The 12,394-nt window shown below is 42.1% G+C and overlaps 1 protein-coding gene across 1 annotated transcript in view; it reads right to left on the bottom strand.

Annotated features, from left to right (window-relative positions):
* LOC142184432 (complement C4-like) overlaps positions 1 to 9,619 on the bottom strand; it is a 45,689-nt gene extending 36,070 nt beyond the window's left edge. Inside the window, exons 1-5 of the mRNA XM_075259295.1 lie at positions 9,542 to 9,619; positions 6,289 to 6,490; positions 5,723 to 5,906; positions 4,064 to 4,134; positions 576 to 658 (exon numbers count right to left, since the gene is read on the bottom strand). Of these exons, the coding sequence (XP_075115396.1) occupies positions 576 to 658; positions 4,064 to 4,134; positions 5,723 to 5,906; positions 6,289 to 6,490; positions 9,542 to 9,615 (614 nt within the window). The 5' untranslated portion in view covers positions 9,616 to 9,619. The remainder of the gene's footprint in view (positions 1 to 575; positions 659 to 4,063; positions 4,135 to 5,722; positions 5,907 to 6,288; positions 6,491 to 9,541) is intronic.
* Positions 9,620 to 12,394: the final 2,775 nt, after the last annotated feature.

The raw sequence follows: 12,394 nt of genomic DNA, 5'->3' as shown, positions 1-12,394 counted from the left end.
TAGATAGATAGATAGATATTAGATAGATAGATAGATAGATAGATAGATAGATAGATAGGAGATAGATAGATAGATAGATAGATAGATAGATAGATAGATAAATAGATAGGAGATAGATAGATAGATAGATAGATATTAGATAGATAGATAGATAGATAGATAGATAGATAGGAGATAGATAGATAGATAGATAGATAGATAGATAGGAGATAGATAGATAGATAGATAGATAGGAGATAGATAGATAGATAGATAGATAGATAGATAGATAGATAGATAGGAGATAGATAGATAGATAGATATTAGATAGATAGATAGATAGATAGATAGGAGATAGATAGATAGATAGATAGATAGATAGATAGATAGATAGGAGATAGATAGATAGATAGATAGATAGATAGATAGGAGATAGATAGATAGATAGATAGATAGATATTAGATAGATAGATAGATAGATAGATAGATAGATAGATAGATAGATAGGAGATATCTGCGCAGTTACAGCTGTGTATGAGGGACGGCTATAAACCATGAAGTATCTCCAGATCAGCAGAGACATTGCCAGGACTCACGTTGAGATATCCGGAATCTGGATATTTTCATTTATTAAATTCGCCTTCTTTTGGAAACTTGCCACTTGTAAGCCCTCGGCATTCTGGGTAATGTCAAGATCAGGAATAGAATTCGAGATGGAAATAAATTTGGAAAAAGAGGAAAAATTAGGTAGAAGATCAGACATTTGCTATTTGTACTGGTCAGAAACCAGAGCACTCCCCTGCCCGCTGCCGTAGTTGTAGTCAGGCTTTATTTCACCCTCAGCGAATATTCCTGTTGCCAGTGCTATATAATAACCCTATAAGTCTAATGGTGCAGGGAGGTTGTTGCCGCCATCTTGGAGAACTAAGCCCAGATCTTCTGTGGATGTTACTCGCTCCAATCCGTCTGTCTCTTCATGTCATCCCAGACAGACTGGATGATGATGAGATCAGGGCTATATCTGTGGCAGCCATATCATCACTTCCAGGTCTCCTCCTCCTCCAAATGTTGATAGGATTTACATTTCTCTTTTCTTCATTCACTTCACAAAAATAACCCATTAACCCTTCTATTTCTAGAAGTATTGTTTCAACACCTGCCTAAATTTTTTGCATAGTTCTGTATTTGAGCGATAACTGGCTCAGCAGCAATCCCAGAGCAAAAATAAATCTGGAGTCGTCTCCTAGTCAAAGGTCATCAAACTACAGAGCCGACAACAAACAAGTGCAGTCCAAAGTCAAATCAAAGGTCTCCACCCAAATGAGACAGAAAAACATCACTTAAAGTGGTACTCTACTATTTTTTAGGACTCTCTTGATAATAAGCAGATCACAAAGTCCTCCCCTTACAGGGTCCCCCAGAGATGATCTGTAACCTATCACAAAACCTGGCAGTGCTCAAATTCCCTGCAGCACCCCCACAGGAGAAATGAAGTATTACATGGTGTCCATGTTCATAGCAATGGCTTGTCTTCTAACGCGGACAATCACTGCAAAGACTATCTCCAGTTACAGAGAACCTGAAATGGAGACGTATCTAAAGACTTCATTGGTGGGGTCAAAGAAATGGTGTTGACTTGAATATACAACAAGTTCGGATCTCGACTGAAGATGGTTAATAGATTATAATGTAGGTCTAATTGGGTGTGGGGGGGGGGGGGTCCAGCTCTCCTGAATAGCATAAGGGGAAGCTGAGAGGAGGAAGAGCGAATAATCATCTATTGAGTGGATTAGTAGCCTAAAAATGGTGGAAGTCCTAGAGCTTGGACAACCTCTTCCTATATGTTCCGTTTGGTTTTGTACCATGTTAGCCAGTGGGTATGAAATATAAAAAACAAGAAACCTGAGAGTCTTCAGTAGGTGATACCTTTTTTAACCCCTTAAGGACCCGGCCATTTTTTGGTTTCGCATTTTCGTTTTTCCCTCCTCACATTTCAAGAGCCATAACTTTTTCATTTTTCAGTTCACAGAGTCACATGATGGCTTATTGTTTGCGGGACAAATTGTACTTTGTAATGGCATCATTCAATATGCTGTGCAATGTACTGGGAAGCTGGAAAAAAATTCAGAATGAGGTGCAATTGGAGAAAAAATGCATTTGCGCCATTTTCTTATGGGTTTAATTTTTACAGCGTTCACTGTTTGGCACAAATGACATGTTACCTGTGTTCTACGTGTCAGTACGAACGCGGTGATACCAAATTTATATAGTATTTGAAATGTTTTGATACTTTTAAAAAAATGATAAACTTTGCAAAATAGAAAAAATTTTTTGTGTCATCATGTTCTAACACCTGTAACTTTTTCATATTTCCATGTATGGAGCTGGTTGTGGTGTCTTTTTATGCGGGACAAGATGATGTTTCTATTGATACCATTTGGGGAAAGATCTGATGGTTTGATCACTTTTTATAAAATTTTTTATAGGAGGCAAAGTGTTGAAAAAAACGCTTTTTGGCGGTTTTTATTTTTTTTGCCGCTACGCCGTTCGCAGTACGGGATAAATGTTTTAATATTCTAATAGTTCGGGCATTTTGGAGGGCGGGGATACCTAATATGTTTATGTTTAATGTTCTTTAATTACTTTTATAGCTAATCTAGGGAAAGGGGGGTGATTTGAACTTTTATATTTTTTTTATTTTTTTAATACTTTTAAAAACTTTTTTTTTTCTTCTGTTACATTTATGATCAGACCCCTTAGGTACCTTGAAACCTAGGGGGTCTGATCGCTCATACTATTCACTGCAATACTACAGTACTGCAGTGAATAGCAGAATCCCAGCACTTCTATTAGAGGCTGCCTCTGGCATCGTCTAATAGATCTCGTGCAGAGACAAGCCTGGAAGCCTTCAATAGGCTTCCGGCTGTCATAGCAACCGATCACCGCCCTCATGTGACGTTCAGGAGGGCGGCGATCGGGGAAACATGGCGGCGCCCATGCCGCCGGCGCCGTTTACACACTGCGGTCACGTTTGACCGCAGTGTGTAAAGGGTTAACAGCAGCGATCGGCTCGGGCACCGACCGCTGCTGTTATTGGCAGGTCCTGGCTGTATTATACAGCCGGCATCTGCCGTGTATGGAGCGAGCTCAGCGTGTGAGCTCGCTCCATACATCCCCATGCGACCCATGACGTAAAGTTACGTCAAGGGTCGCTAAGGGGTTAATGGCTAACTGATGAGGAGAAAAGGCTCATTAGTATATACATGCAAACTATTCACAGTCCCCAGGTTCTTATCTTTATGGCTGTCTTAGTTCATTGATTTCTATAGCATGACATGAACCCATGTGAGAGATTCATTCCATTCTCCCGAGTGTTAAATAGGGTCATGCTCTTGTATTCATGAATCAGTCGCTGTTTCCCCCGGGTATGTTCACCTGTAACGCACCTAATGTAGTGTATGTAATAATGTGCACCAAATGTTCCACTGAAAATCTGTATGTTGGAGAGACCAGACAGAAGCATAGAATGAGAATGAACGCACATCGCCATACAATTAGAGAACATAATATCACCGATCACATGAAAATTTTCATTTTAAGAGGGAATTTTAAATCAAGGGAACAGAGACACATTCATGAATACAAGTGCATGACCCTATTTAACACTCTGGAGAATGGAATGAATGTTTCACATGGGTTCATGTCATGCTATAGAAATCACTGAACTAAGACATAAAGATAAGAACCTGGGAACTGTGAATTGTTTACCTGTATATACTAATAAGCCTCTTCCCCCCTCCTGAAATCCTATTCCTGTATCCTGTTGTACATATATATGCAGCCTGCAGAAAGTGTTCTTAGTTATATCTGAAGAAGAAGCCAAAGAGCTTCGAAACGTCCTATTCTGTCATCAATATGAGTTAGCCATTAAAAAAGGTATCATCTACTGAAGACTCGCAAGTTTTTTGTTCTTATATGTTCCGGGCATATACTGGACATGGTCTCCACTCCAAAGACATCAACTTGTTCTCAGTATCTACAATACAGATCTGTATAAAGATATTGTAAGTCCAGGACTACTCACAGACACCGCGCAGGTGATAACGTCTGCCGAGGGTCTCATCATGTGATCCAGAGCAAACACCCGAAATTTAACTGGATGGAAAGATCCGAGTATGAAAAATACACATCATATGAGCTAGATAAATAGATAGATAGATAGATAGATAGATAGATAGATAGATAGATAGGAGATAGATAGATAGATAGATAGATAGATGATAGATAGATAGATAGATAGATAGATAGATAGATAGATAGGAGATAGATAGGAGATAGATAGATAGATAGATAGATAGATAGATAGATAGGAGATAGATAGATAGATAGATAGATAGATAGGAGATAGATAGATAGATAGATAGGAGATAGATAGATAGATAGATAGATAGATAGATAGATAGATAGATAGATAGATAGGAGATAGATAGATAGATAGATAGATAGATAGGAGATAGATAGATAGATAGATAGATAGATAGATAGATAGATAGGAGATAGATAGATAGATAGATAGATAGATAGATAGATAGATGGATAGGAGATAGATAGATAGATAGATAGATAGGAGATAGATAGATAGATAGATAGATAGATAGGAGATAGATAGATAGATAGATAGATAGATAGATAGATAGGAGATAGATAGATAGATAGATAGATAGATAGATAGATAGATAGGAGATAGATAGATAGATAGATAGATAGATAGGAGATAGATAGATAGATAGATAGATAGATGGATAGGAGATAGATAGATAGATAGATAGGAGATAGATAGATAGATAGATAGATAGGAGATAGATAGATAGATAGATAGATAGATAGATAGATAGGAGATAGATAGATAGATAGATAGATAGGAGATAGATAGATAGATAGATAGATAGATAGGAGATAGATAGATAGATAGATAGATAGATAGGAGATAGATAGATAGATAGATAGATAGATAGATAGATAGGAGATATATAGAGAGATAGGAGATAGATAGATAGATAGATAGATAGATAGATAGATAGAAGGTAGATAGATAGATAGATAGGAGATAGATAGATAGATAGATAGATAGATAGATAGATAGATAGATAGGAGATAGATAGATAGATAGATAGATAGGAGATAGATAGATAGATAGATAGATAGATAGATAGATAGATAGGAGATAGATAGATAGATAGATAGATAGATAGGAGATAGATAGATAGATAGATAGATAGGAGATAGATAGATAGATAGATAGATAGGAGATAGATAGATAGATAGATAGATAGATAGATAGATAGATAGATAGGAGATAGATAGATAGATAGATAGATAGATAGATAGATAGGAGATAGCTAGATAGCTAGATAGATAGGAGATAGATAGATAGATAGATAGATAGGAGATAGATAGATAGATAGATAGATAGATAGGAGATAGATAGATAGATAGATGATAGATAGTTAGATAGATAGATAGATGATAGATAGATAGATAGGAGATAGATAGATAGATAGATAGATAGATAGATAGATAGATAGGAGATAGATAGATAGATAGATAGATAGATAGATAGTTAGATAGATAGATAGGAGATATATAGATAGATAGGAGATAGATAGATAGATGATAGATAGATAGATAGGAGATATATAGATAGATAGATAGATAGATAGATAGATGATAGATAGATAGATACCTGTTTCCTTAGGAGTATATATACTCTTGTCGGTCTGGATGAAGAGGTAGCCTTGTTTGTAGGACACAGGTATGGAGATCACTTGAACTTTTGAGGAGATAGCGGTGCTACTTACTACCAGCTGAACGTAACGTCCTTCCTTCTTTTCGTCCAGCTGACACAGTGCGGCCATCTGAGGAGTGAGCTAAGGACACAAGGCAGGAGTGAGTGATTCTGGAGATGTACAATATATAAGAAATCCCTGCTGAAGCCACGAGAAACAAGATGGCCAGAATCTGTGGAATCCCAGTAAGCGCAGGATAGTTTACGTTTATGAGTATTATGTTTACTTCTGAAGTATAGACGAAAGATATGTCACAAGCAGTAGGAGATGATGGGATAGTAGAAGACAATGATGGAGAAGTAGAAGATGGGGCCATAGAAGATGGAGCAGTAGAGGATGCAGCAGTAGGAGTTGGAACTGTAGATGTTACAGTAGAAGATGGAGCAGTAGATGATGGAGCAGAAGATGTTGCAGTAGATTATGGTGCAGAGGACGGCGCGGTAGAAGATTGCATTGTCCATACCTCTATGTCCTGTTTGGCGATGTAGTCCTTGGCTTTGTTCAGTGTTACAGTATATTGACCGGAACATTCTACATAGTTTTTCTGGTTCCTCAGGTACATTACCACTGTAACATCACCGGTGCGCTGAGGAATACCCTCCACCTGCACCCATATGGTTTCCTTCACACCTCGGTGCAGAAGACGAGGGGCAGTAATCAGGAACCTGCATATAAGATGGAGGCAAGTAGGAGGACTGAGGACTCAGGAGGAAGTATTTTAAGTTATTTGGCATTTTTTATTGTAAAGGGATATCCCTAGTAGGGCTTCTGGACATCACAGAGGGGACACCCTGCACCAGTGTGGTGGAGCTGCTGCAAAGATAAACGTCAACTCTGTAATACCATAATCCTCCAGTAGTGGCCTCCTCTATAGATAACACCACTGACCCATCATTGCATCACTATTGATAAGAGATGATGTCACAGTTTAGCTCCTCCCACTCCCTGCACACAGAATACTCTTCCATAGACCTCCCACTTCTCATCATACTATGGCGGTATCTGCAGGAGATCAATGTGCAACGTACAAGACAGACTGCAGAAAGGGACTGCGAAAGAAAAAGCCTTATTATGTTTATAGTAACACAAGTAACCAAGGAGGAGAAAGCCATAAGCCATTCATGGCCACAAGACTTCAAGGAAGGATAGTATAGTCCAGGACTCCAAGTGAGAAATGGGCACTGTATGGTAATGTTATTATTGAGCACTGTATGGTAGTGTTATTATTGGGCACTGTATGGTAGTGTTATTATTGGGCACTGTATGGTAGTGTTATTATTGAGCACTGTATGGTAGTATTATTATTGGGCACTGTATGGTAGTGTTATTATTGGGCACTGTATGGTAGTGTTATTATCGAGCACTGTATGGTAGTGTTATTATCGAGCACTGTATGGTAGTGTTATTATCGAGCACTGTATGGTAGTGTTATTATCGGGCACTGTATGGTAGTGTTATTATCGAGCACTGTATGGTAGTGTTATTATTGGGCACTGTATGGTAGTGTTATTATCGGGCACTGTATGGTAGTGTTATTATCGAGCACTGTATGGTAGTGTTATTATTGGGCACTGTATGAAAGTGTTATTATCGGGCACTGTATGGTAGTGTTATTATCGAGCACTGTATGGTAGTGTTATTATTGGGCACTGTATGAAAGTGTTATTATCGGGCACTGTATGGTAGTGTTATTATCGGGCACTGTATGGTAGTGTTATTATCGGGCACTGTATGACAGTGTTATTATCGGGCACTGTATGGTAGTGTTATTATTGTCATGACCTGGTTGTTTGTATATGTTGGTGTGTGTGTGTGTGTGTGTCAGCTGGGGATTTGATCCGGGCTCCTATGTTTTGCTGGTGGTTGCTTTGCCACTGGACCATCTGGTTTGGTATTGGTGTCAGTCCTCTTAGCATACTCGAGGTTCCAGGAATCGAACCTCAGGAGTTTAATATTGCCATCATCCTATGGGAGGATTCTGGGGCCTTTTTAAGGAAGAGGGCTGGCCCCACATGTTGCCGGTTTTCGTGGTTTACACCTTAGGATTCTTGGCTCTCGGAGGAGGATTGTTTTTGGTGAAAGTTCCAACTGATTAGGAAGTGGTGTGAGAGTTGCCTGTTGTGTGTATCTGGTTTGTTCCCTCACACCCTGTCCTTCTGCTCTGTGTGCCTGGCACTTTCTTGTGGTTTGAGAGGTTTTGGGTTCCAGTGTTTTGCCCCAGTCCTGTGTTTACCCTTTCCTCACCTCTCCACTGTCCCTCTCCTCATTTTCTTGTTTTGTGTTGTGCTGCGTGTCTGTAGTCCAGCACCTCCTAGCCCGTTTGTCTGTCTGCAGCTGCACCTGGATTTCTGTAGGGGTCACCACTTTAGAAACCCCAGTCCCTAGCTCTCCTATAGCTCTTTCCCTATCTGTCTGCTAGGTCTTCGTGCTAGAGAGCCAGGAGTTATCGGGGCCAAGATTAGCTTGGGGACAGCTGTCCGCCACCCGTAGGCAGGGCCTAGCTAGCCACCGTAGTGCCAGGGATAGTCTCCCTCCCCTGTTTCCTTAGCGGTGCAACCTGCAATCCGGAATCTGGGTCTGGACTCAGACACGAACGTAACAATTATTGGGAACTGTATGGTAGTGTTATTATTGGGCACTGTATGGTAGTGTTATTATTGGGCACTGTATGGTAGTGTTATTATTGGGCACTGTATGGTAGTGTTATTATTGGGCACTGTATGGTAGTGTTATTATTGAGCACTGTATGGTAGTGTTATTATTGAGCACTGTATGGTAGTGTTATTATTGGGAACTGTATGGTAGTGTTATTATTGGGCACTGTATGGTAGTGTTATTATTGGGCACTGTATGGTAGTGTTATTATTAGGGGCTGTAAGATACTGTTATTAGCAGGCACTGATATTATTGATATGTGACACTTTATTGGGCGCTATGTGGCACTGTTACTTTTAAACAATGTTTGACACTGCTATTATTAGACACTGTGTTAAACCTATTACTGAGCACTATATAGCGCTGTTATTATTGGGAACTGTATGATACTAATATTATTGGACATTGTATGACTGATATTATTGGGCACTGTGTGACACTGATATTATTGGGAACTATATGGCACTGATATTATTGGGTACTATATGACACTTATTATTGGGTACTGTATGGCACTATAACAATTATTGAGCACAGTATTAAACAGCATTGTATGGTACCGATATTATTGAGCACTATATGGCACTGATAGAATTGGGCACTATATGGCACTGATATTATTGAGCACTATATGGCAGTGATATTATTGAGCACTCTATGACACTGCTATTATTGGGCACTCTATGGCACTGTGACAGATATTGAGTGCTGTATTAAACAGCATTGTATATTTCTTTAATTTGGAAACTGGTTGTATCTGGGCACAATATGGCACCCATACAACACAATGTAGTAGCCCCTACAGAGCTGCCCCCAGTCATGAGTCCTGACATCAGCTCTGGGTAACTGACCAGTGACTGGTTTATGTATAACGTGTTTTAGTATAAACCTGCTTGCAGAATCCCCTTGAAGAGTTAAAGTCAAGGTGTAGGAGGATATATAGAGAAAGTACAGGGAGTGCGCAGAGGGGAATATACCAGCAGGGGAGGGTAGCTGAGCGCAGGGTTACATAACACCTAGAATATAATATAGATACAATATATTTGGAGTTTGGAACTTACGATGGACTTTGTGCATCCCCGATGGAGGATATGGTCGCCCATAGTAGACAACACAGCAGAGTAGAGATCCCCATGGTGCCGGACCCAGGACTGAGGCAGAGAGGAGAGCAGCCAAATATTTAGACAAGGGAGGACGGGCTAAGATAAGAGAAGATGGACAGAACGGCAGGAGGAAGTCCATAGACCAAGTCAAAAGAAAGGGAAAGTCCAAAATGTGTAAAACATGCTGAATCTACAGAGATCTACAACAGATGGCGCCACCCTTTATGGTTTTTGATTTCTTACATAGATTTGGCCTGTAAAGCGGCCGTCGCTCCATTCACTTCTATGAGGCTGCCGGAGATCACAGTATTGGCCATATATATGTGTAAACCCCCAGAACACTAGGGGGCGGTGGTCCTACCATAGATGAGGACTCACAGAGTGTTGGGGCTGCAACAACCAATCTGTAGGTGCTATGTGGTTGTTCATCTATAAGCAAGAAGCCTTCAATAGTTTGGAAGGGCAGACCGAGAACAGGCCGAGCATCAGAACTTGGAGGAACTTAGAGTAGAGTCCTGGATTGGAGGACTATAGAAGAAGTATTGGTTCCCAGTAAGTGGGGTCCATCATGCAGAGACAACCCCTACATCACTGTGACTGATCCTGTGCGTGGGAGAGGGAGACTTCCCTAGCACGGGCCGCCGCCTGAAGACAATAAGTGGCGTCTTCAAGATCTGTTCTTCTTTCTAGATTCTTTTTCAAAGTTGTTCAAGTTTCAGTAAAGACCTCATTGGTTGTAATCGCCGCCCCCCTCTCAGGAGAACGTATGGATCCCCGTTCCTGTGATTCGTGGCTGGGACACCTAGTGGTTGGACATTTATACCCAACCTGCAGATCGGGTCCATAGTGGGACAATCCCTTTAATAGGTAGCTGTCCCAGTGAGACCGCCACAGGACTTAATAGGCCATAAGAAAGGGGATGTAGGAAGCAGATAAACCCTTTATCTAGGACTATGCTCACTCATTAGGTAAGCAATGTCAGCTCTGCTACATGCTTGAGGCCAGTGGTGTACCTATCATGTCCACAGACTACAGTCCACAGCTGCTATGGGGCCTGTAGGGTCAGGGGGCCTGGCACTGATGCTCCCCCAGCTTTCTGACACTAATTCACTGCATATTCCTGCAGCCACCACTAGGGGGAGCATAGAGTAAGGAGATTTTCACAGCTTTGACATTGTTTATTGGCAGCTATAGTAATTGCCACATAGCTCCCCCTAGTGGTGGCTGTTGGCAGCAAGTTTTATCACTCAGTGCCGTATCGGGGGATTTATCACTGTATGACATGATGACTGATTGATACAAGGTATATCAAAAGCAACATTTTTAGTGCACGACCATTAAATTGCGACTTTTGGGGCCCTATGATATGTATGCATGCCCCTGCCTGAAGCATGATGTCGGATGGCCCCCTGCCTGAAGCATGATGTCGGATGGCCCCCTGCCTGAAGCATGATGTTGGATGGCCCCCTGCCTGAAGCATGATGTTGGATGGCCCCCTGCCTGAAGCATGATGTCGGTTGGCCCCCTGCCTGAAGCATGATGTCGGATGGCCCCCTGCCTGAAGCATGATGTTGGATGGCCCCCTGCCTGAAGCATGATGACGGATGGCCCCCTGCCTGAAGCATGATGTCGGATGGCCCCCTGCCTGAAGCATGATGTCGGATGGCCCCCTGCCTGAAGCATGATGTTGGATGGCCCCCTGCCTGAAGCATGATGTTGGATGGCCCCCTGCCTGAAGCATGATGTCGGTTGGCCCCCTGCCTGAAGCATGATGTCGGATGGCCCCCTGCCTGAAGCATGATGTCGGATGGCCCCCTGCCTGAAGCATGATGACGGATGGCCCCCTGCCTGAAGCATGATGTCGGATGGCCCCCTGCCTGAAGCATGATGTCGGATGGCCCCCTGCCTGAAGCATGATGTCGGATGGCCCCCTGCCTGAAGCATGATGTCGGTTGGCCCCCTGCCTGAAGCATGATGTCGGTTGGCCCCCTGCCTGAAGCATGATGTCGGATGGCCCCCTGCCTGAAGCATGATGTCGGATGGCCCCCTGCCTGAAGCATGATGTCGGATGGCCCCCTGCCACTACAGGTCCAATGCACTGCTGGTAAAAGCTCTACCTGTATCTGAGGGCTAAGCAGTACATGGGGCGGACACCAGGACAATGCTCCGCTTTGATTTACGGTACGTCTCGCACCGGGTGCCGGATTATGGATCTTGGGCAATAGTTGCAGGTTATTCCATTCAGCATTACAGGGATTTAGAGAAGAGTAAACATCAGACTCTCCCTATGCCAAGGCCAAAGCTCTGCACCCCCCATGTGTACACAGGGCGAGCTTACGGGAACTGGTCATGTGATTGTTGAGAAATGAATCGAAAAAAAGGAAAAAAGTCTGTAAATCAGTCCAATGAAGAAACACTGAAAGAGATATCAGCACCGCGCTGCAACGTATTGCCATAGAGAACGTACAGTCCCGGCTTTCCCCCTGTGCATGTGCGACTGCCGTTATGTGCAAATGGGGGACTTGGGACCCCTGTTCTGATAAGTCATGGGGTCCCAGCACATAGACCTCCATATACCACGTTTAGTGGTTGCTATTGCCCAGTCTGCCCCCCCAACGCCGACCCTGGAGACAACCGATGTCACCAGTAGAGGAAATCTTTAAAACTTTGCAAAATTTGTTCACAAATCTGAATGTGGTCATGATCATGGAGAAACCCTTTAAATCTTGGGGCAATAGAATTTAAAATGCAACGACCAGACCACCCCAAACCACCATCTAGGCATCTGGGACCTAAAGCTAACCTGCGGTA

This window comes from Leptodactylus fuscus, chromosome 11 (assembly GCF_031893055.1).
Source record: "Leptodactylus fuscus isolate aLepFus1 chromosome 11, aLepFus1.hap2, whole genome shotgun sequence".
Taxonomy (NCBI): domain Eukaryota; kingdom Metazoa; phylum Chordata; class Amphibia; order Anura; family Leptodactylidae; genus Leptodactylus; species Leptodactylus fuscus.
This window is presented reverse-complemented; position numbering and strand designations above follow the sequence as displayed.